General features: G+C 43.2%; 2 protein-coding genes across 2 annotated transcripts in view; one reads left to right on the forward strand and one right to left on the reverse strand.

The window, feature by feature from the left end:
* Positions 1-330: 330 nt before the first annotated feature.
* Positions 331-23543, reverse strand: LOC124717391 (dnaJ homolog subfamily C member 5-like). Its single transcript, XM_047244245.1, has 2 exons — positions 23418-23543; positions 331-1140 (listed from the first exon to the last, which is right to left on the reverse strand). The coding sequence occupies exon 2, from the start codon at positions 1131-1133 to the stop codon at positions 582-584; it is 552 nt and encodes a 183-aa protein (XP_047100201.1). The 5' UTR covers positions 1134-1140; positions 23418-23543; the 3' UTR covers positions 331-581.
* The window catches only part of LOC124716697 (potassium voltage-gated channel protein eag-like), a 91866-nt gene continuing 68927 nt past the window's right edge, over positions 1843-24781 (forward strand). Inside the window, exon 1 of the mRNA XM_047243238.1 lies at positions 1843-1975. Within this exon, the coding sequence (XP_047099194.1) occupies positions 1843-1975 (133 nt within the window). The remainder of the gene's footprint in view (positions 1976-24781) is intronic.

Genomic DNA, 24781 nt, shown 5'->3' on the forward strand with positions numbered 1-24781 from the left:
CGCATAATAAACCTGGGTTCGGTGTGGGGCGGCAGTGGGGTGGGTGGACTGCTGTGGCCTGTTGTGGGGTTGTGAACCTGTGAGGGCTACGGTGGGACAAAGCCTCTCCGTCGTTTCTAGGTCTCCGATTTAATACACAATACAATTACATATAACGAGCTCTTTCATTGATATGAAGTTGTTTTCAAGGGAACAAAGGTAGCTATAGAAACAACTTGAAAAATATCAATAACTTTATTATTCTCTAAAGATCATCTAGGTTACATAGATCCATTATATCAAAATATTCAGAAAAAAATCCCAGAGTAGCCTCTGAAATAATATCAGTTGAGTTCAAGTTCCTGCTGTGTATGCGTGGAAAGATGAAAAACAGATATTCTGTTTCTGGAATTATAATATAACCTTTTTAGGACTGAAAAAATAACAGCATCGTCATTTTAAGTATTCGCTAAAAAGAATATAAGGTCACGTGGGATATAGGTGGGAGCATATTACTGTTTAAGACGCAATGGTGATGAGGATACTGTGTGCGGAACTGAACAGGCCAGAGTTTGTCCCCCAGTCAGGTAGAGGTTCACGCTCTATGTAGCGCCCTGCGGTTGATACGCGTTGTAGGTGAACCTCCGAGCGCCGAGAAGGCTGCTGTACTCTGTGAGTTCTCGGCCCGAGGACGCGGCTACCGGCTGAGACGTCACGACGGCGTCCAAGTCGCTGTACTGCGGCACGGGCGGTGGTCGCATCAGGCCGCAGCAGAAGTAGCAGCAGCAATAGCAGCAGCAGAAGCAGCCGCAGCAGCAGCACGTGGCCAGGAAGATGGCGACGAGCAGGCAGCGCGCCCAGCCGGACGTCAGCACCCACAGCTGGCCGTCGGGGAAGCCCTCGGCCAGCGACGCCGAGCCGTACAGGTCGTAGAGCTGGCGGCGGCGCGGGTCGCCCAGCACGCGGTAGGCGCGCTGCACCGCCTTGAAGCGCTCCGCGGACGCCGCCTGGTCGCCCGGGTTCTTGTCGGGGTGGTAGCGCAGGGCCAGCCGCCGGTAGGCGCGCCGAATCTCGTCCTCCGTGGCCGACGGCGCCACCTGCAGGATGTCGTACAGGCTGTGGCTAGGCTCCGGCCGCCCCTGCCGCTCCGACATCCCACACCTGCGGACACACGTCGTTCCCAGAATTAGAGTCGTGTCCGGAACTGCTTTCATCAATCCAGTCCCTGCTTTGCGACATGGTCAATACGGTGCACAGGCCGAACTAGCTGGCTCACTGGGCACTTCTACCACTGAGCACACCCACTGGGTCATTCCAGCTGGATTGACAACCCTTGCTGGTCTATCATATCTCGAGGCTGGCTCAAATGGCTCTGAGCACTATAGAACTTTACATCTGAGGTCATCAGTGCCCTAGAACTTAGAACTACTTAAACCTAACTAACCTAAGGACATCACACACATCCATGTCCTAGTCAGGATTCGAACCTACGACCGTAGCGGTCGTGCAGTTCTTTCATCGATCCAGTCACTGCCTTGCGACCTGGTCAATACGGTGCACAGGCCAAACCAGCTGGCTCACTGGGCACTTCTACCACTGAGAACACCCACTGGGTCATTTCAGCTGTATTGACAACCCTTGCTGGTCTATCATATCTCGAAGCTGCCTGTGTTATTTGTCTGGGTGGAAGCACAGAAATTTATGCTATGGGCAAATGGCGCTATCTACACTGTATAGTCTGATGCTTGGCTCCTAGATGCCACTCATGGAGACATGCCAACTTTGCCATAATTAGTAATCCACAGTACTGCTTTCAGCCTGTGCAGCCCTTGGCTTGTGGTGTAGGCCATACAGTACATAGCCATGTCCAGCTGCCTCACAGCTGGGCACCACACACTGGATCAGCACAGCTGGCTCAATGAACCTGGTCAACCTGTCACATCTCCACCCTCTCCTTGTTCTGTCTGGGTGAAAGAACAGCCCCAGCTGCCAGAAGGTGCACTGAAATACAGGCACATGGTGCGACCTGCACCATACAGGCTGGTGCTCTATCCCAATATCCCACTCATTAGGACATACTGTCATTCCCACAATTAGACACAGTGCTAGTTTCAGCACAATCGGCCCTTGCCTTGTGGCATGGCCTGTTGGTACACTGGTCAGCGACATTGGCTTACTGGACTCTGCTGCTGAACACAACACGTTGTGTCTAGAAAACTGAAAAATGGTTTTCCTAGAGCTGTACTTATAAAATTACTTTTTTGTAAATGGAAACAATAACGGTATTGTCAGTTTCGTTATTGGTTATTGAGATGACCCACCTCACTGGCCTGTCAGTTCTCCAGCTTGTTCAGGTTCTTGCTGACATACAACCATAGTGCCATGTGCTGGAGGTCACGCCACATCTAATTCTCTTTGATTAACACCACCACTTACTCATTGTCATACAGGCTCCTTCTGCACTCTAATATCCTCCTCCTGGGGACAGAGTGTGGCCCCACAATTATAACCCTCAGCGTTGGTTTGAACTTGATCACGGTCTGCTTCACAGTCTGATATAAATGGCATTCAGGATACACTGGAGTTGCCAGTCTCTACAGCTGAGTACAACCCATAGATTCTTCAAATTGTTAATTTCCAGAATTCGTGATCAAAGATATAGCAGTGGAATTGGGTTGATGCACCTTGTTGCCCTTGGGGTTTTTGCTTATGTGAAGATTTAAAACCAATCAGTCATGAGAGGGCATGACACAGTCGACAATGCCACTTGATGGGTGTTGTACAAGCTCCTGCTTGTCTCTGACATCCAACTTACAGGGCCATACCATGACACCATAGTGGCCTACGCTTGATAGTCTTGTCCAGACAGGCCAGCCCACCTGGCTCGTCAGACTCCATAGCTGACTGCCACCCACGATGTCAGCCTGGACACGTAGAAACATCCAGCCAACCAATCACTTCCAATACCTGCCTCGGTTCTAATATGAGAGGAAGTGCAGTTCCACCGGCGAGTTGGTGGATTCTGTTCAGCTCTGACAGCCCACTCTTGGAGACACATCGCAGTCCGCACAATCTGTGGAAACTGGTGATTTCAGCCCATCAACCAATGCTTCATGGCCTAGCTCCTATGGCAGCCCATTTAGTTTAGTGGAGTCTGCAGTTTACCCTGGCTGGGTTGACTGTCTTTTCTGCTGTGTCAATTCTCTGGATCGCCAGGTGGCTATTCTGTGGGCCAGCCTGTTCCCTCTATTACATTACGTTCTGTGTCCTTATACATGAGGCCCTGTATTTATCTTCCTTTATTGTTATTTTGATGAACTATGCTGGGGCATTATTTCTGGACTGGGCTCTTCACTCTGCAATGGTTTATGCACCGTTATGAAACTCCCCAGCAGATGAGTGTACGCCAGACCAGGCTTCGCACCAGGAATTCAACCTTTCATGTGCAATGGTCTTAGAAACTGAGCTATCCAGGCAAGACACAAACTTACAGCTTTACTTCCGCCTTCTCACTCCTATCTCCCAACTTCACAGAAGTTTTCCGGCATAACTTGAAGGACTAGCACTCCAAGATGAAAGAGTGTTGCCAATAAACGGTTTAGTCATTGCCTGCGAGAGACATTTTCGACTGACAGTATAGTGTACAACTTCAATCTAGCAGGAAGTTTTCTACTCAGCGACAGCTTAGCGGCGGTTTCTGTGAATTTTCAAGCTTGCATGCTCCACTGTAATTCAACTAATTTCTTTTTTTTTCATTCGTTTTCTTATGTTGAGCTCGAAGAACTTGTTAGCCGAGATGGCTATAAAAACTTTATTGTAGATAAAACTAAGTTACCATCTTCAGAGCATCATAAAGATTTGTATTTACCCTTATGAAGATCCGAAGATGATAACTTCGTTTTACCGAAACCGGTTATCTACAATAAAGTTTTTATAGTGATCTTGGCTAAGAACTTGTCCTCCTAAGTAACTTTTTTTACCTCTAGATAGTTACAGAATCCACATAGATATTTTTAATAATTAAAAAAGAGTTTGTGGCAGCAATGGAAATTACTTCAGAGAGATTCTTCAAATTGTACTCGTTAACTTCCAGACATCGTAATCAAAGATATAGCAGTGGAACTGGGTTCTTGTGGGAAGGAAGCGACTATAATCACGATATATACTACGGATCAAATAGCAGACAACACCTAGGAGTGACATTTCGCCTATTAATTTTAGTATGTTAACCGTAGACACAGTGCAGTGCTCGGGTGGGAACGGAGAGCTGTAACCAGAACACAAAGCACTTTGGGTTGACCACCTGCAATATCCTCTTTGTGGCACTAAGTTCGCCAGGTTGGCGTAGGGATGTGAGAAACCGCTCGGTTAAAACCGGTATCAGTATTTAAGATCTGGTTAACCGGTATTTTTCGACATTTGTTTGGTATCGGTTGCAATGGTTTTTTTCACTAATAATAGGATAAAAATTGTCATGTCAATTTTGCCATAAAAATAGTGCCAAAACTTTTTGTTTTTAAATAAAACTCTTTTTATAAAGTACTATAAATATTTATTTGTAAAATTTCCATTGTTTTGAAATATTGGATTATTGTAGAAACTGAGAAAACTACTAGTACTATTTTAATAACAACGCCAATAGTTAGAAATTAGAAACAAACTTATGGTATAAGAACCGACACATAATTGCAAAGACAATAGTGTACTTGAAGCCGTGTGGCGTAATGTATTAGATGCTACGCGTGTACTTGCAGTGTGCAGACTTGCCCCGCACCTGACCGATACATTAGTGTCTCGCAGTCATCTTCGGGTTTCACTGATATTAAAGAATGGTACTGTCCTCTGTTTGTGGATGTATTTTGCGAAGTGCTGTAGGAATGAAGTGCAATGCACCATTTGCTTTAAAAGCAAGGAGGCACAACAAACTTGTGGCGTCATACAAGGAAAAACATTCATAATGTTTCTTGGAGAAGAAGGTACACTATGTGATCAAAAGTATCCGGACACCTGGCTGAAAATGACAGGTTTGTGGCATCCTCCATCGGTAATGCCGGAATTCAATATGGTGTTAGCCCATCTTTAGCTTGATGATAACTTCCACTTTCGCAGGCATACGTTCAATCAAGTGCTGGAAGGTTACTTGTGGAAGGGCAGCCCATTTCCACGGAGTGCTGGACTGAGGAGAGGTATCGATGTCTGTCGGTGAGGCCTGACACCAAGTTCCTAAACATTCCAAAGGTATTCTATAGGATTCAGGTCAGAACTCTGTGCAGGCCAGTCCGTTGCAGGGCTGTTATTGTCGTGTAATCACTCCGCTACAGAACGTGCATTATGAACACGTGCTCGATCGTGTTGAAAGATGCAATCGTCATCCCCGATTTGCTCTGTGACAGTGGGACACAAGAAGGTGCTTAAAACATCAATATAGGCCGGTGCTGTGATAGTTCCATGCAAGACAAGGGGTGCACACCCCTCCATGAAAAAGACACCACACTATAACACCACCATCCCCGAATTTTATTGTTGGCATTACACACGCTGACAGATGACGTCCACCGGGCGTTCGCCATACCCACACCCTGCCATCGGATCGCCACATTGTGTACCGTGATTCGTCATTCCACACAACGTTTTTCAATTGTTCAATCGTCCAATGTTTACGGTCCTTACACCACGCGACGCGTCGTTTGGCATTTACCGGCGTGATGTGTGGCTTATGAGCAGCCGCTCGACCATGAAATCCAAGTTTTCTCACCTCCCGCCTAACTGTCATAGAACTTGCTGTGGCTCCTTATGCATTTTGGAATTCCTGTGTGATGGTCTGAATAGATATTCTGAATAGATATCTGCTTATTACACATTACGACCCTCTTCAACTGTCGGCGGTCTCTGTCAGTCAACAGACGAGGTCGGCTTGAACGCTTTTGTGCTGTACGTGTCCCTTCACGTTTCCACTTCACTATCACATCGGAAACAGTAAACCTAGGGATGTTCAAGAGTGTGGAAGCCTCGCGTACAGACGTTTGACACAAGTGACATCCAATCACCTGACAACGTGCCATGTCCGTGAGTCCCGCGGAGCGCTCGATTCTGCTCCCTCACGATGCCTAATGACTACTGAGGTCGCTGATATCGAGTACCTGCCAGCAAAATACACCTAATATGAAAAAAACGTATATTTTTGGGGGTGTCCGGATACTTCTGATCACGTAGTCCAACTATCGTTGATATACCTAAATGTTATTGACGAGCCGGCCGAAGTGGCCGTGCGTTCAAAGGCGCTGCAGTCTGGAACCGCAAGACCACTACGGTCGCAGGTTCGAATCCTGCCTCGGGCATGGATGTTTGTGATGTCGTTAGGTTAGTTAGGTTTAAGTAGTTCTAAGTTCTAGGGGACTAATGACCTCAGCAGTTGAGTCCCATAGTGCTCGGAGCCATTTGAACCATTTGTTATTGACGTTTTATAAACTGGGGATGATAACTGACCCTCAATTTTGTGGTTACTTCAGTGTGACAAACTGACGCCCTCTAGAAGTGACGATGCAGTGAAGTCATCGACTTGTGACCTTTCGCCCTCGTTGTCGGGACAATGAGACAGATTTCTGTCACAGCCTCAGCGCCGTATCGATCGTGATCACATACTCCTTCGCCTTCATTAAAACTTTCCAATCTTTGTTCAAACTCTACGTTTATTACTAGAAACAATAGTAATAAAAAATTGAAAACCAGTTATTTTGAGCGGTTTTAACAGCCGGGTGAAAAGAACTGGAGTATCCGAAAACCGGTTGTTTCAGCTATAGCCGCCATCCCTTGGTTGGCTTGCCAGGAGGGAAAAGTAATCAAAATTATCCCAAGCGCTGCATGCTACAACACACAGCTATGCACAGCAAGACTGTCAACACTATCTTTTTTTTAATGTTTGCTTATTACGCACCAAAATATTGATATTTACAGATCAGTACTGGACAGATAGAGGTAGAAACTCGCCCAACCACTGAGTACAAAAAAGTCACATACGAGCTTATGAACCACAACATCTCCGGTAGTGGCAGTGTGCACTGTCTCATACCACGAGAAACTGTACTTGAAGTTAAAGAAGCGTCCGATGTCTCAAAGAGGAATAGCTGCTCTTTCCTCATTACCTATTTAGGTGCACAGGATCATTCAAAAACTCCCTTCACATCTCTCTGTTCACTAGTTTTGTCCTTTATTGGCATAAGAACATGGGTGGAAATAATTACTTTTACACACTGCCAGACCAAAAGCAGTGGAAAGCAGAAGACAAGATCGAACAAGTACGTAGCTTCAATCAGATATTTAAATTATTAGAGTTGCAATTCTCTGCGCCAGGTAGGGCAACCACCAGAGTACATTAGTGTTCTTCGTGTTTAGTGGATCGAGCGAGGTGGCGCAGTGGTTAGAACACTAGACTCGCATTCGGGAGGACGGCCGTTTAAATCCGTGTCCTGCCGTCATGATTTTGGCTTCCTGTGATTTCCCTAAGTCCCTTCAGGCAAGCCGGGATGCTTCCTTTGAAAGGGCACGGACAATTTCCTTCCCCACCCTTCTCTATCCCATGGGACTGATGACCTCGCTGTTTGGTCCCTTCTTCCAGATCAACCAACGAACCGTGTTTAGTGGCATTACTAGCCCTATTAGAGTATATAACGGGCGTGACAAGCGTAGAATGTTGAGTGACCGCTGTGAAAGACACGGAGTCTCCGCGTACACGTTTGAGACAGTGTTATCAGCACTTGTAGTAGGGTAGGAAACTGATTGTGGGCCTCCATTTGGGGCATTCAGATGTGACAGTGATGATCGAGTGCATGGGAACGTGAGCCCAGGCACACTAATCATCAAATTCTGAACACCACAAGCGGGAACCGCTGCATCGTGCTCCGTGCACATCGTACCACATTCACATTTGCACTGAAATCAAATAACGGCCTTGCTGCAGTCTTCTGCACCATCCCACGTCACTGTTCTAAGACAGCTGGACTAGGGAATTGCTGTGCAACGCGTAGGCTACCGTTAACATCAAATGGTTCAAATGGCTCTGAGAACTATGGGACTTAACAGCTGAGGTCATCAGTCCCCTAGAACTTAGAACTACTTAAACCTAACTAACCTAAGGACATCACACACATCCATGCCCGAGGCAGGATTCGAACTTGCGAGCGTAGCGGTCGCGCGGTTCCAGACTGAAGCGCCTAGAACCGCTCGGCCACATGGCCGGCGTTAACATCACACCACAAACGGCTCCATTTGGAGTGTTGCCTTCACCATAAAGCATGGACTCCTGATAAATGGCGTCGCACTGTGCTCGGCGATGAATCGTGGTTCTGCACTATCCCAGATTACTACAGTATGGTGGCGACTTCGTTAGAGATCCCATTCTTTCAATGTCGTGCAAAAGTATAGCGATAGTACCCCTGACGCCATGGTGTGAGGAAACATGTGGTATGATTTCAGGTAGTGACCACTGCACAACGGTACTTCACGGACATCGAGCGTCCGCATGTGCTACTTCCCATGCGACTGTATTGTGTGGCATTTTTCAACAGGACAATGCTCGTCCACATGCGGCACATGTCCCTATGAACTGTCTGCTTGACGTTTATGTACTCCCATGCCCAGCAAGATTTCCAGACCTGTCCCTGAAAGGATGTGTGTGTCACTAGTTCGGTTGTCAACTCCGCTGTAGGATGTCAAGGAGCAGCTACAACGGTTGTGGGCCAGCTTGTCCCAGAAGGTGGTGCAGCGGCTTTATAACACCGATCCCAACGGAATCAGTGCAAGCATCCTGGCCAGAGGAGATGCAACGTCCTACTGATAAGTGAGCTCATGCTGTCAAGTTTTATGTAAATTAGGCAGGATTGTGTAATCACTGAAATAATAACACATATCCTCTGAACGGGTCAAGTATCCTTTCTTTTCCTCCTCCCCTTTCTGGGTGCATCACTTTCTTGTCAGATGGGGTAGCTTCTAAGTAAATAAATATTTATGTCACTGGTAACAGATATGCCAAACGAGATGAGAGGTGTTGTGGGAGACTGAAGCTTAGAATCTGACTGTGAAAGTGGTCAAACGGCGTAGATAGTAGAGGTACGACTGTGAAACGAGAAGTTCCAAATCTCTCTTCGCTCTGGTAAATTGTTGCAATCTATCTGAAGATCTAATCAGCAGGAGTGGCCATCGATAACGGCGTAAGGTCAGAATTATACAGACGGTAACAGCTTCCAAACTGAGTATTTTGAAATAAGATACCAACAGTCAGAAACGAATATTTCAAGCAGTATGATGTCTTGAATGAACAATGCCCGAGAGGCATGTTTCTGTACATTGCTTGCATTTCAAACAAATCACCGACTGTGGTATCGAACCCGGAAGAAATACAATCGTCTGTGACGTGGATATTACCACCGTTTACAGTTCACGACTGGCTTTCGCAGATGGATCACTTAATTATGGAGGTACCGGACATGCCTTCAGTCTATGGTGCAGCAGGATGTAATGGCCGGAAGATAGAATGAAGGTTTCGCAAACTGGTCCTCGTCGCCTGCTCCACTTCATAAACAATCCAGTAACACCTGCTCCTCAACCCACACTTCGTTAAAGAATAGAAATTGTAAGTAGGCTGTTTATGTTTTCTTATTGGCAACGTTACGTAGCGCTCTGTATGAAAATCACTGGCTGTGCTGTGTGCAGTCTGTGGCTAGTCTGCATTGTTGTCCGCAATTGTAGCGTTGGGCAGTTGACTGTTAACAGCGCGTAGACCGAGCGAGGTGGCGCAGTGGTTAGACACTGGACTCGCATTCGGAAGGACGACGGTTCAATCACGCGTCCGGCCATCCTGATTTAGGTTTTCCGTGATTTCCCTTAATCACTCCAGGCAAATGCCGGGATGGTTCCTCTGAAAGGGCACGGCCGACTTCCTTCCCCATCCTTCCCTAATCCGATGAGACCGATGACCAAGCTGTCTGGTCTTCCCCAAAAAAACCAACCAACAGCGCGTAGCGTTGTGCAGTTGGAGGTGAGCCGGCATTTCTCTCCCCACATCCACCACTGCTGGCGGCTCACCTCCAACTGCGCAACGCTACGCTCGGTAACAGCCAACTGCCCAACGATACAATTGCGGACAACAATGCAGACTAGCCACAGACTGCACACAGCACAGCCAGTGATTTTCATACAGAGCGCTACATAACGTTGCCAATAGGAAAACATAAACAGCCTACTTACAAAATCTCACGAATAAACAGCTTCTGGGTAATTAATGCTCCATTTTAAGAAAACATAATCTTTCATGCATGTCAGTGTTACGACGTCATCTCCTGAACTACATGTTGTATAATGATATAATTCTGCAGGTATATTCATTGGTGTACGTGGACACTGTCTGCAAAATGTGTCACGAAGAGTGTTAGTAGTAGACAAGCAATGAGTTAAAAAGTCATACCTGATGCTTAGTTTAGTGCAAGAACAACGAAAATGTAGTAGTCGATAAACTTTTCTCGTTTCTTTATTTTTTGGGGGGACGTCAAAAGTGTCGCAATAGTTTGAAATTGTGAGTAAAGTCTGCTGGAAATTACTAAGACCTCTCCTACCCAAATACTTGATGATAGTGTGATGAGTTTGCGCGTCGTGTGTCACAGGATTGTCTAACACAATTTCTAACCTAATTACTTGACTTATTGTGAGTTATGCAGTCACGATCAGTCAGATTCCTGTCCACCCATGTCACTCAACTCTGTTCCACAACCGGCAGTTCAGACTGTTTGTGCATCGCCGGCCGGGGTGGCTCACCGATTCTAGGCGCTACAGTCTGGAACCGCGCGACCGCTACGGTCGTAGGTTCGAATCCTGCCTCGGGCATGGATGTGTGTGATGTCCTTAGGTTAGTTAGGTTTAAGTAGTTTTAAGTTCTAGGGGACTGATGACCTCAGGTGTTAAGTCCCATAGTGCTCAGAGCCGTTTGTACCATTTTTTGTTTGCGAATCGCCCAAAACTGGGAAGACCAGCCGGGATCCGACTCGATATTCTACCGAAGGACTTCCAACAGCCGGTGTTAGTGTGTGTTCCTAAAGCTCCCTCTGGACACACCGCATGGGCTGTACCCTGTCCTGTGAGTCGGATGGACCTCTTTTGTGGACCCAAGAAGGATGCTGATGCTACTCTTCTCCGACAAATCTTTCTTTCAGTCCTCCGCAATTATTGTGATTCGGCATTCATCTACAGAGATGGATTGAAAGTAAACGACAGGGTCGGTTACGCTTTTGCACAAGCGAGGGGACACGAGAGGCACTGTGTGCAGAGTGCCTGCAGCGTACGCACTGCAGAGTTGGTTGCCATCTCTCAGGCTTTGCGGCACGTCATATCCCAGACCACGACAAACTTTCTGAACTGTAGCAATTCCCTGAGTTGCTTAAAAGCCGTAATCCTGTGCTACCCCAAAAATCGTTTAGTCGCCAACATCCAGGACTTACTGGCAGACTTCTGCATCTCTGGAAAGACAGTGACCATATAGACATTCCAGGAAATGAACTCGCCGCCCGTCTAGCTAAAGATGCATCTACGGGAAATCAATTTGACGTCGGGATACCGGGCATATACTTAAGATTACAAATTCGACACAATATTTTGAGGCTCTGAGAATTGCAATGGCAGGATACTACGACCTAAAACAAGTTGAGAGCGATTAAAAGGTCTACTAAGGTGGTAAGTTCCTATAGGACCAAACTGCTGAGGTCATCGATCTCTGGGCTTGCACACTATTTCATCTACATCTACATACATAATCCGCAATCCACCATACGGTGAGTGGCGGAGGGTACCTCGTACCACAACTAGCATCTTCTCTCCCTGTTCCACTCCCAAAAAGAATGAGGGAAAAATGACTGGCTATATGCCTCTGTTGGAGCCCTAATCTCTCTTATCTTATCTTTGCGGTCTTTCCGCGAAATGTAAGTTGGCGGCAGTAAACTTGTACTGCAGTCGGCCTCAAATGCTGGTTCTCTAAATTTCCTCAGTAGCGATTCACGAAAAGAACGCCTCCTTTCCTCCAGAGACTCCCACCCGAGTTCCTGAAGCATTTCCTTAACACTCGTGTGATGATCAAACCTACCAGTAACAAATCTAGTAGCCCGCCTCTGAGTTGCTTCTATGTCCTCCCTAAATCCGACCTGATAGGGATCCCAAACGCTCGAGCAGTACTCAAGAATAGGTCGTATTAGTGTTTTATAAGCGGTCTCCTTTCCAGATGAACCACATCTTCCCAAAATTCTACCAATGAACCGAAGACGACTATCCGCCTTCCCCACAACTGCCATTACATGCTTGTCCTACTTCATATCGCTCTGCAATGTTACGCCCAAATATTTAATCGACGTGACTGTGTCAAGCGCTACACTATTAATGGAGTATTCAGATATTACAGGATTCTTTTTCCTATTCATTTGCATTAATTTACATTTATCTATATTTAGAGTTAGCTGCCTGTCCAAGTCATCTTGTATCCTCCTACAGTCACTCAACGACGACCCCTTCCCGTACACCACAGCATCATCAGCAATCTAACTTAAACTAACTTACGCTAAGGACAACACCCATACCCTTGTCCGAGGTAGGACTCGAACCTCCGACGGGGCAAGCCCCGCGAACCATGGCAAGGCGCCTGAGACCCCGCGGCTACCCAGCGCGGCAGGCCCACTAAGGTGCGGCATTTTCCACGTCTCTGGGACCACGTGTCGGCCACACGAGACTCAACCACGAGTTCCTTTTTCGCCTGCTCCTCACAGCAACTGCGGTGTTCTACTGACAACTGCGCACACTCTTGCTGCGTGTGCACTGCTGGCCGATCTGCGGCACACTCTCAGCTTGCCAACCTCACTACCTCAGAAGCTTGCGGATGACGTGACAAACATCAAAGTGCTGCATTTCCTGAGGGAGAGCAGATTTTACTCTAACCTATACTGCTCTTCCACTTCCAGTGTCGGGGCGGTTGTGGGGGCGAAAGCCTCCCCCTGTGGCGGGTACCCACCAAGCGACCGCAGATTATTTCCCCTCTCACCTTGTTGTGTCTTTAGACCTTCTGCAAAATACTGCCTTGATGTCTATTTCCTTTTACTTATCGTGTTACAACTACTGTCACGCCCTTTTAAACTCTTTGACCTGCTTATATAGTCATGGGGGCATGGAATGCAGTTGTAGGGGAAGGAGTAGAAGAAAATTTATAACAGAATATGGGCTTGGGACCAGGAAAACTGCTGAGGTTATCGGTCCCTAGACTTACACACTACTTAAACTAACTTACGCTAAGGACAACACACATACCCTTGCCCGAGGAAGGACTCTTGGGACTATTTCATCTCCAAGGAAATACTAGAGGAAATCATCACCTGCACAAATATTGAAGGCAGAAGAGTCGCTGCTTTACGTGGTAAAACGTGGAAAAACGTCTTCTTTGCTGAAATGGAGGGTTTTCTTGGTCTTTTACTGCTTTCTTGTGTTGAGAAGAGTTGGGATGTCCCTATTAGAGAATTATTCTTGGATGAAAGGGCAAATTCTACATATAAGGCCATAATGTCAGCAAATAGATTCGAGGATATAAGGAGAATGATTAGATTTGATGACAGGTGTACCCGTGAAGCTCGATCTGCAGATGACAAACTTGCAGCTGTTTGCTATGTATGGGAACTATTTCTTGACAAGTGTAGAAATAGAATGATTCCCAATGATTGGCTCACAGTTGACGAACAGCTAGTCCCAGTACGTGGAAGACGCAGCTTCAGCCAGTATATGCCCTCTAACCAGCCAAGTATGGCATAAAAATACAGGGGGATTCAAAAAGAATACCACAACTTTAAAAATGTGTATTTAATGAAAGAAACATAATATAACTTTCTGTTATACATCATTACAAAGAGTACTTAAAAAGGTTTTTTTTCACTCAAAAACAAGTTCAGAGATGTTCAATATGGCCCCCTCCAGACACACGAGCAATATCAACCCGATACTCCAACTCGTTCCACACTCTCTGTAGCATATCAGGCGTAACAGTTTGGATAGCTGCTGTTATTTCTCGTTTCAAATCATCAATGGTGGCTGGGAGAGGTGGCCGAAACACCATATCCTTAACATACCCCCATAAGAAAAAATCGCAGGGGGTAAGATCAGGGCTTCTTGGAGGCCAGTGATGAAGTGCTCTGTTACGGGCTGCCTGACGGCCGATCCATCGCCTCGGGTAGTTGACGTTCAGATTTCATAACTAACCTTTTTCGTAGGACTCTCCATACAGTTGATTGTGAAATTTGCAGCTCTCTGCGAGTCGATTTTCCTGGGCTGCGAACAAATGCTTGCTGGATGCGTGCTCTCATTTTCATCACTCGTTCTCGGCCGTCCAGAACTATTCCCTTTGCACAAACACCCATTCTCTGTAAACTGTTTATACCAACGTTTTATACACCACCTATCAGGAGGTTTAACACCATACTTCGTTCGAAATGCACGCTGAACAACTGTCGTCGATTCACTTCTGCCGTACTCAATAACACAAAAAGCTTTCTGTTGAGCGGTCGCCATCTTAGCATCAACTGACGCTGACGCCTAGTCAACAGCGCCTCAAGCGAACAAATGTACAACTAAATGAAACTTTATAGCTCCCTTAATTCGCCGACAGATAGTGCTTAGCTCTGCCTTTTGTCGTTGCAGAGTTTTAAATTCCGAAAGTTGTGGTATTCTTTTTGAATCACCCTGTATATTGGTTGTGTGACGCTATATCGGCATATGCTTTAGACAGAATTGTTTACACGGGAAGGAAGCCTCATGAACCTATTCAGAAAAATCTTGGATTGAATGTGGTGAAAGATCTTGCTAAAAGCATTGAAGGATCATCAAAAAATATTACTGTTGACAACTTCTTTACTAATGTGCAGCTGGCAGAAGAGATGCTTCAGAAGCAAATTACAGTGGTGGGAACAATCATACAAAATAAACCAGAAATTCCTAATTAGATGTAACCATCTGCCTCAAGAGCGATTCATTCCTCTTTGTTTGCATTTAGAGGTGACATTACAACGGTGAGTTATGTTCCCAAAAAGAAAAAGTCTGTAGTTCTCATTTGCACAATGCATCACTACAGAAACATTGATGAAACTCATGCAAAAAAGAAACCAGATATAATAACGTTCTATAACGCTACGAAGGGTGGAGTAGATCAAATGGACCAGAAAATTCTTCATTACACTTGCAAGAGACAAACAAGAAGACGGCCGTTTGCATTATGGATGAATATTATGGACATCGCAGCAATGAACATCTGACATACCATAGTGGAAGAAGTTATAAAAGGCGTTTGTTCCTAAGAGATTTAGCAGAAGAAATGGTAAGACCACTAATGGAACTTCGTACTCAGATTCCTAATCTTCCAAAGAAAATCGTTGATGCCATGCAAAGATGTGGTGATCAAAAAAATGTCATATTGCCGAACCAACTACCTGTTTCAGGAAAAAGAAGATGATGCAATTATTGTCCATATAATAAACACAAGAAAAGTGCTATGACATGCATTAAGTGTAAAATCAACATTTGTAATGAACATAGTGGGATTCTTTGTGCTTCTTCTTTGTCACATGTTGAAAACTAAGGAAAATGCAATTTTATGTGAACAATGAATAATAACTTTTTGTCAAAATATTGCCTATATACATAATATTGTGAATAATGAGTATGTTTTAATTGAAGAAATTGGATGTAATAAATGTTATAAAATGCAAACTGCAAGTTATAAGTGAATTAATAAAATCATTTGTATATGTTGTATGTAAGTGGATGTAACGAATAAAAATTCACTCTTAGAGTTTTTTTAAAAAAATTAATAAAATGTTAATCAGGCCCAACAGATCCTGATACGGTATCTCAGGAATCTTTCAATATGACAATAAATTTGACAGAAATAAATTTAATTCCAAAGAATGATAGTATGAAAACAGGAAAATTTTAAATTAGGGCAGGGCCTTGGAGGCCCTGCATATGCATTTATGTGTGTTTTCGGCACCATGCATCCTAGGGTTAAAAAGAAACGCCTTAAAGGGTCGAAGATTCATGCCTGACGAAGAAGTGCGGCAGGCAGCTACGGACTTCTTCACGTGGCAGGCCACGCTGGTTCACCAAACTTCAACCTGGTGCATCGGTAGGGTGATTGTCTCATTGCTGACGATGATTTTTCTTGACTGGCATACCAATTCTGGACTGTGTGGCCTTCGAACGGAAACTTTCTCATGGCCCCTTGCACGATACTATACTCCATTCGTCTTAACAATAAACCTCATTTAAACACTACACTGGGTATTTTTCCGCGTTTGATGGAACCTAATTGGATTTCGTTCACGTGTGGAACCTAATTGGATTTCGTTCACGTGGAGAGGAAGCCAAACTGTCTGTCTAGATTACAGTCGACTACGATAATGAGGATGCGTTTTATCGTGTGCATTACGTGCACACCGACTCGGCGGTGATAAGGGCAACAGCTTTACCGGCTCATTTAACCTGGACAGCGCTCGCCAGGCCGAGTAATCGGCTGATCTGCAGTGATGTGAACAGTTGCAGTAATGACGTAAAAAGAGACGAGCAGAGAACAAAATAGCTTGGAATGTCGTTTAATTTTTAAACAGATGGATATAATATGTGACAAAGCTCAGGCGACACGCGTCTTAGGTGGCCTGACGGAAAACAGAACCGGCCCTCGATCTTAGCTAACATAGTACTACAATTAGAAACAACAGTGATGAAAATTTCTGACTACGATATGGATAAGTTTTCTGCATCAGCTATGCGTGGCTATAAGCGCACTGTTGATTTACCATGTATTAAATATTCAAGCCACTGAAGGTATTGCACTCAATCGTCTTGTAATCTCTGAACTCCTTCCATATCGGAATCCCAGGAATACATTTCAGTGCTGCTGCGTTGATAACGAGGCCATCAGCAGCAGAATCCCAAGTCGCCAAAAAGTCCACATTTGGTCCTCCTTTTTTATGACGTACTGTTCCGCATTTTTCCACCGTTTGGCAGTGACATGTCACACAGCTTCGTGCATTAGTTCCAGTACAGTATGACAACTTCACTGTTTTGTTATATCTCGCGACAAATCCCTCAACATGGCTCTAGATCAGTTCCATTGGGTTCAGATAGCAATGGTACGGTGACAACTGTAAAAATGCAGCGTTTGTGCTATGTGCTCGATGACGCGAAGATTACTGATTTCCATGTCTCTACGGCGCTTATCACTTTCGCTCGTGTGAGACCACATCTGTCCTACAAATCAGTGGGCGTATTCAAATAAAGAGTATTTGATATTTTATATTTCTCCAAAAATATTTGATTGTGTAATGTTTTCTTAACTTCAGCAATTTTTAACAATCTTTGATAAAATATGGTGGAACAACATATGTAAAGAGGCAGTACTTCGAAAGAACAAAGCCTTCAGAGAATGGTTCCAGACCCGAACAGAGGAAGCTAGGGTAAAATATAAGGAAAGCAAGAAAGCGGCACAGACCATAGTAAGGGCGGAGAAGAAGAAGTGGATGGAAAAATGGACAAGAATGTTAGAAGAGGACAGTGAAGGGAACAAAAAAGTACTTTACACCATGGTAAGAAATAAGAGGAACGACAGAAGCGAGTGCCTGAGGATCATGGATAATAATAGAAGAGTTGTGGAGGAAATGCATGAGCTCAAAAAGATTTGGAAGGAGTACTTTGAAGATCTGTTGAATGCCGTCAAGCGGGTAACTAACAGCGATGGAGAGCCTAAGGCAGCAGACGATTATAATAGTGGGGAAATTGATGATCTAACTTGGAATGAAGTGGAAGATGCCATAAAGAGGATGAAAGGGGGCAAGGCACCAGGTTGGGACGAAGTAACAGTGGATATGATACGAGCAGCAGGAGAAGTAGGAACCCAGTGGCTATACAGAGTGCTGAGGGTGGTGTGGAAGGAGAACAGAATTCCTGAGGATTGGAAGAAAGGAATTATAGTCCCGATCTTCAAGAAAGGGGATAAAAGGAGATGTGAGAACTACAGAGGAATCACCCTGCTATGCCACTGTGGAAAAATCTATGAAAAGATCCTGGAGAAGAGAATAAGAAGCAGTATTGAAAGTAGACTGCAAGAGGAGCAGTATGGTTTCAGACCGGGAAGATCAACAACGGACCTCATATTTGCGGTAAGGCAACTGCAGGAAAGGCACTATGAGTACGGGAAGGACTTAATCATGGCCTTTTTAGATATTGAGAAGGCGTATGACAGTATCTATAGGGACAAGCTCTGGGATGTGCTGAACGCAAAAGGGATAGATGAAGAGATAACACGAAAAGTCAGAAAAAAGTATGAGGGAAGTGAGAGTTGTGTGAAAGTGGGGAGGGAACGTACTGCATGGTTCAAGCTGGAAAATGGGCTGCGACAGGGAAGTGCACTTTCGCCTTTATTGTTTATTATTGTTATGGATGAAATCCTACAGCAAGTATCAGATGCAATTGGAGATCATAAAATGAAAGCAGTGCTTTTTGCCGATGACCTGATGTTATGGGGAAATTGCGAGAAGGAGGTGCAAGAGCAGTTAGATGTATGGGAGGCAACGGCAGCACAATATGGAATGTAATTCTCTGCAACGAAAAGTGAAATAATTGTCACAACAAGGAAGAAGAATAGGCCAAATGTGGATATAACTTGTGGAGGGGAAAAACTAAAAGTGGTAGAGAACTTCAAGTACCTGGGAAGCATGATTGAAAGTTAGGGGGGAAACGCAATGGAAATAAATGAAAGGTGCAGAAAAGCAGGGCAGTTCTTCAAATGCATTAGGGGGCTTATTTGGAGCAAGGAGGTGCCGCAGAAATCCAAGGGAATTATATACCGAACCTACTTTGTCCCCATATTGGCATACGGAAGTGAGACATGGGTAATGCACAAAAGCGACAAAAGTAGAATACAAGCTAGTGAAATGAAGTTCCAGAGGAGCAGGTTGAGTGTAACAAGACGAGACAGATTGCGAAATGTGTATGTGAGGGAAAGACTAAAGGAGGAACCAGTACAGGACAGGATAGAAAAATCAAGACTGCAGTGGTATGGACACATGAAGAGAATGGATGAGGGAAGAATTCCAAAGAGGATGTTTGATCTGCAACTGGAGGGGAAGAGGCCCAGGGGAAGACCAAGAGATAGATGGGTGAAGGGAGTGAAGGAATGTGTGACGAGAAGAGAACTGGACGAAGGTGGAAGAGGGGGAATGGTGGAAAGACAGAACACGATGGAGAGGCTTGTGTTCCCGACAGACCCAGCCAGTGGCTGGAAACTGTCCAAGATGATGATGATAATGATAAAATATCGACACTTAATAATTTATATTTCCAATGAAAAACACAATTTTGGTGCCATATGTAATTAGAAATTCTTGAAGAATAATGGTTTAGTATGCCTTAATTAACATATATTTGATGAATTTCTTACTTAAATGATCTTGGTTTTCAAACCGAAAAAGAAAATTAATGGACCACAACGAGATCAGAACTGTCGCCCTATAGCATACACGCTTAGCACTCTACGACGTTGCCGATTACGCCCCACATATAATTGGGCTATCATTTGCTATTTATTACACAGTGTTTCTCTAAAAACGCCAGAGCTGATATTTCTCTGTAAGCTTGAGAAAAGCATAAAGAACAACTAGTTTCTCGACATTAACGGTGCTTCGCACTCGTGTTTCACTACGAAGCAGGAAGAAGTGTCATCTGTTTTCACATTACGTATTACCAGCAAAACAATCAGAGCACAACGGTACTGAATCTGTGACAATACACGATTTTAGAAATAAAAATCACGTAACTAAAGTATAACGAAGAGAAACGCTGATGACTGTTAATAATTAGCATGTCTTATAATTTCATTTACAATGACATAGTAATAAGATATCTGATACACAATCTGGACCTACTTCCGAGAGCGGAACATCACTGTACGAGGGCTACGACTGCTGACCAGTCACCGCGCTTGTGTTTGTTTACATCAGGTTTATTCTTATGACGAACGAGGTATAGAAGGAAAAAAACCTGTTTAGTCGTGTAGTGCATCTAACTTTGGCTTTGTATGGCAGCAAATTCAACCTTATCAATTTCTTTGTCAATGTGATCTAACAGACTGGTGTAAGATTACACGTGTTTCTCCTTGACGACTTCTCCTGCGTATTAGGAATGGAAAAATACGGCATGAGTATTTTAGTTATGATTAATCGGTATTTTCGGTATTTGTTGGTGACAGTTACGTGAAGTTTTTAATTCTTTACCAAACACGAGTAAAAAACGGTATATCAATTTGCCATAGTATAAGTGCTAAAACTGATGGCTTTTAAATAAACCTTTTTTTTAAAAAAAAGTAATTTTCATTCATAAATGCTCTGAAATATTGGATTACCGGCACTACATCTGAAACCCAATCAGTGCTATTTCAGTAAAACGCCTACATTTAGCAACGAGCAACAAAGAATCGGCACAGCACTGTCGAGACAATAATGTACCGGTTGGTGTTTAGCGCGGTCTATTAGACAATTTGCTTGTACATGCAATGCGCAAGACTTGCCCAAACGTGGCTTGGCATTCAAATTAATTAAAGAAAAAGAACGCTACAAATTTTACATAGATGTTATTTCTTCTATGATATAATAAAAGGGAATGAAAATTATGACAAAAAGCAACTGTTACAAATTAAAAACTTAACACTTCATAGTTTATAATGAAAATACGAAGTAGTGATCTGATGCCTGTGTCTGTCTTGTATGCCTTAACTGCTTGTCACCTTTAGCACTGACGAATCGTAATGCCCAAATAGTGGTGTGATCCTCCATTACAACACGACCTTTCAACAGTTTCAAAGATGCGGGACACCCGCGCCGCTGTACTAGGCAAGGTCCTAGTGGACGTGGTTTGCCATTAAGTTTCAAAAAGTTTGAATTAGTAGGAGAGTACTAGTGATTTTTTGCAGTATTCAACACCTCGTTACTTTTCGAGAAGAGCAGTGAATAGTCGCCTTAGTCTTATTTACGTATTTCGTTTTATTTTTGATTCTATGCATCTTGAATCATGGAAGGCAAAATTCTGAGGGAGTCTAACAGTTTTTAAATCTCTGTTAGATGTCTACATACATTACCAGAAATAATAGCAATAAAAAACCTAAAATCGGTTATTTCCGAACTCGGTTATTTTTAGCTGTTTCAACACGTGTAATTTTTTTGCTGTTCGCAAATTTCCCGTCAGAGATCTTTAGCATGGTGCATATTCTTTTACCAGGTCTCACGTTCCACATAGCGTCGTCGGTAATATGAAACTAAAGCAGAGATGTAAAGGCAAATTTCGTTAAGACACGAGCCATAACAATATAACAAAAAACACGATTCTTGCTATGACATCACAATCGTTATTCATCGTCAACTCGCTACCAAATTTACCTTCCACGTTAATCTTGAGTCACGCTACAGTTCAATCTCCCTTCCAAATAACGATACAGAAGCGAATTAAAAACCAAATTAACACTGTCAGAGACTCGTTCTACCTCTGTTAGGTTTAGAATGCTCGCTGCAAAACACTAGCGTTTCGTAAAAACTTTATTTGTACTAACTTGTAATTTTTTCCCACACAGGTGCTACCACGGCCAAAGATAGGAGTCGCAAAATTTCTTTCGTCCGTTCTAACACTTATTTCTTGAGGCTAAATGACAACTGATGACAAAATAAAATCACCGTTACCACAGTCGGATAAAGTTTGTAATATTAACGTATGAGTAATTGAACTGAAATATCGTGAGAGACAATCACACACTGAGTCTGCTTTCATTGTAGTTAACCCGAAATAAGTTCCTTTCAGCTGGTTCCTGTTCGTCAGCGTCGTGAAACCTGATTTTTCTGAGCTGCAAGCTGATGTACACAGACAAGTATAAGTGTACCGAGAAAGACTGTGAGTTAAGCCATAATTATCAATAAACCCCCTAACTATATACAGTATAATTGCTTACGAATACATTTTTATAATAAAGAAAAGACTTCATGCTCAACCCCCCCCCCCCAAAAAAAAGTATTCGCAAATCGAATCCCCATGGAACCCTTTCAAACAAGACAGACATATCAGTATATTAACAGTTCGAAGAAAGCAACAAGTAATGGAATCGACTAGTACCAAGTGCACCCACAATCGTGAAATTTCAGAACTATTTCGTCATTGCGGGTGAAGATATCTCCGTATCGTCAATCATAGATGGTAATACCATAGTCTAGCCAACACGTATAGTCAAGACACTCCCACTCATTTACTGTTGTACACTGCGACAGCAGAGCTCTATGCGAACAGAGAGTTACAGTTCTGAATATGACAATGGAGAGTCCGAATAATATCAGATTTGTCTTTGTTTAGTTTCCTGAGAAACTTTACACTACAGGGCAGCATATTTACTATTCTCGTGTAACGTACGAATATCTACTGAGGAATGTCTTTTTCGTTTAAGGACAAAAACGGCTAATAAGCAGCAGAAAACGTGGTGCACCCAGAAAGACGGCATATATCTACTAAATAAAGAGAAGTTTTCGTCACTACACATTAACAGCCAAATCTGTGAGTGAGGAACGGGGAAGACTTGTATGGAAAACAATACCTACATCATTTAACCTACCGATAAAGCAGCATAACTGTAGCTGAAGGAAAAACCACAATGACGTGATTATAAAACATCAAAAGCAATAAACTTTTTCCCCTCACAGAAAATTAACTAATTCCACAATTGTTCCTACATCTGAGCTACAAACGGCAACAACTTTCAACACATTCGCGTTTGAAGTGAAAGTAATTACATTTCCAAAAGAAAAGAATCATGTACCGTATTAGAAAGTCGAGAGAAGTGTAAGAATGTGCGAATCATTAGACTCGGTGCAAAATTGTTACGGGTTACGGAAAGTGTCATCATATAGGAACAGACAACAACAAAAATATATACTTCTCATGAGTTAAATATATGCCTACATCTATGCCTCACAGCGGAATAAGATGAACTACATACGTATTCGAAACTATTTCTTCAAGTTGTAGTTGATGTCACTGAACCAATGACATTCGGTTGCTTCTACATTTATTTCTCTATCATTCATGTCTCAAGATATTGTAGAAGCGCTTGGCATCTAAAACTATTACAGCTATTTCGTTAATTATCTAGAAAACAAACATAAGTATTACGGCTACCTTTCTTGCTGTTAGGGGCGCTAGTGTCGTTACTGTCAGACGATAACACAATTTTCACAACAGTGAGTGTCGCGACAGTATACGTGTGACTGTGGTAATACTCCGATTTCAAAGAGAGATGGTGACCGTAAGCTGAAGACAAATTGCACGATACAGAATCCACGGCTCACCTTTTCTATGTATGAGGATCAGGACGATTATTCCGCGGAATCGCCTTTGACGAATGAAACTCCTGCGTTTGGTGACCCTCAGCAGCGAAACGCGTCGACATGTTTTGGTCGCGAGCAGCTGTTTCCGCGACTGTAAGTCAGAGATGGAAACATTGTTTGTTTATTTCTTTCTTTGACTGTTGTGAAATACCATTCAAACATATGCAAATCAGTAAAAAGCTTTTAGAAATCAGTACTAATTATGAATCAATTTCTTTAATAGGATTGGTTATAAAATAACTTACGCAACATTTACATTACAACAAGATATGTATAAAGTGCGGTAAGATAGTGCACTTACGGTTTAATTAGCTATGTACTGATAGAAACTTCACGAATTACAATAATGTTTGTTTTAAGTGGCACTATCTGGAACATTTGGCTAGTACGTAATAGAGTCTGAAAGAGATAATTAAAATTTAAACTTTAATGCGCCATTAAAAAAAGAGTCACGCAAATGCGCAACCTTCCCCGATGGTGGAGTAAGAATGCATTACTAGCGGTGTAAATTTGAGTATTATTATTCAAATGATAAAAAGCCATGTGTGACCCATTTCTCCCGCTTTATTTGATTTCGAGAAAACATACTGTAGCCTTTTGTGTAAACGCGACGACAGACGCTGTAAATTGCTTGAGGAAAGTCATTGTCCTGTGTAGGCTGTTTTCATTTTTGAACTTAACACTTTATTTGTTGCTTTTGTGCAAAAGCATCAATGTGTTCCTTTAGGCTCTTTTCTATTTTTGAAATAAAGTTTTGTGCATAAGCATGAAGTAAAATGTTTATTTCAAATATAAAAATTGTAGGATAATGACTTCCTTCAAGATACATTTTATACATTTCTGTAATTGCCTTTTTTCATTAACATATAATATAATAGTTACAATTCAGGACGGACGTAAGAGAAGATACATGGGTACATATAAGCTAATGTAACTTTTACTGTTTGAGAGATAATTTGACCAAATTTTTCACATGTTGTCATTATACGGATGGCTAAAATCTGGAATTTTTTCAATTTTTTGTCAAATAATTTGAGCAGGATATTGTTGGATACTTTTGAACACATACTATCACATGAGGAACATTTTCTCGAAGGTTACTTCACTTTCCTCTTGCAAAACGTGGTAGGTTATTTTCAGTAATTAGGTAAAGAAATCCGCGTGCCAGTTTTTTAATGTCAGTCTTAGAACTCTCACAACAGTTTTTTAAATTTGTGTGTATGAGACATAGCAATTTTTTTTTAGCAAAAATTGAAGTAAGTAACACAGTAATGCACTTTTAAAATGAGAAGTTATGTTGTAGCATGTAGAACGTCGGTAGCAAA

Source organism: Schistocerca piceifrons, chromosome 9 (assembly GCF_021461385.2).
Source record: "Schistocerca piceifrons isolate TAMUIC-IGC-003096 chromosome 9, iqSchPice1.1, whole genome shotgun sequence".
In the NCBI taxonomy this organism is placed as follows: Eukaryota; Metazoa; Arthropoda; class Insecta; order Orthoptera; family Acrididae; genus Schistocerca; species Schistocerca piceifrons.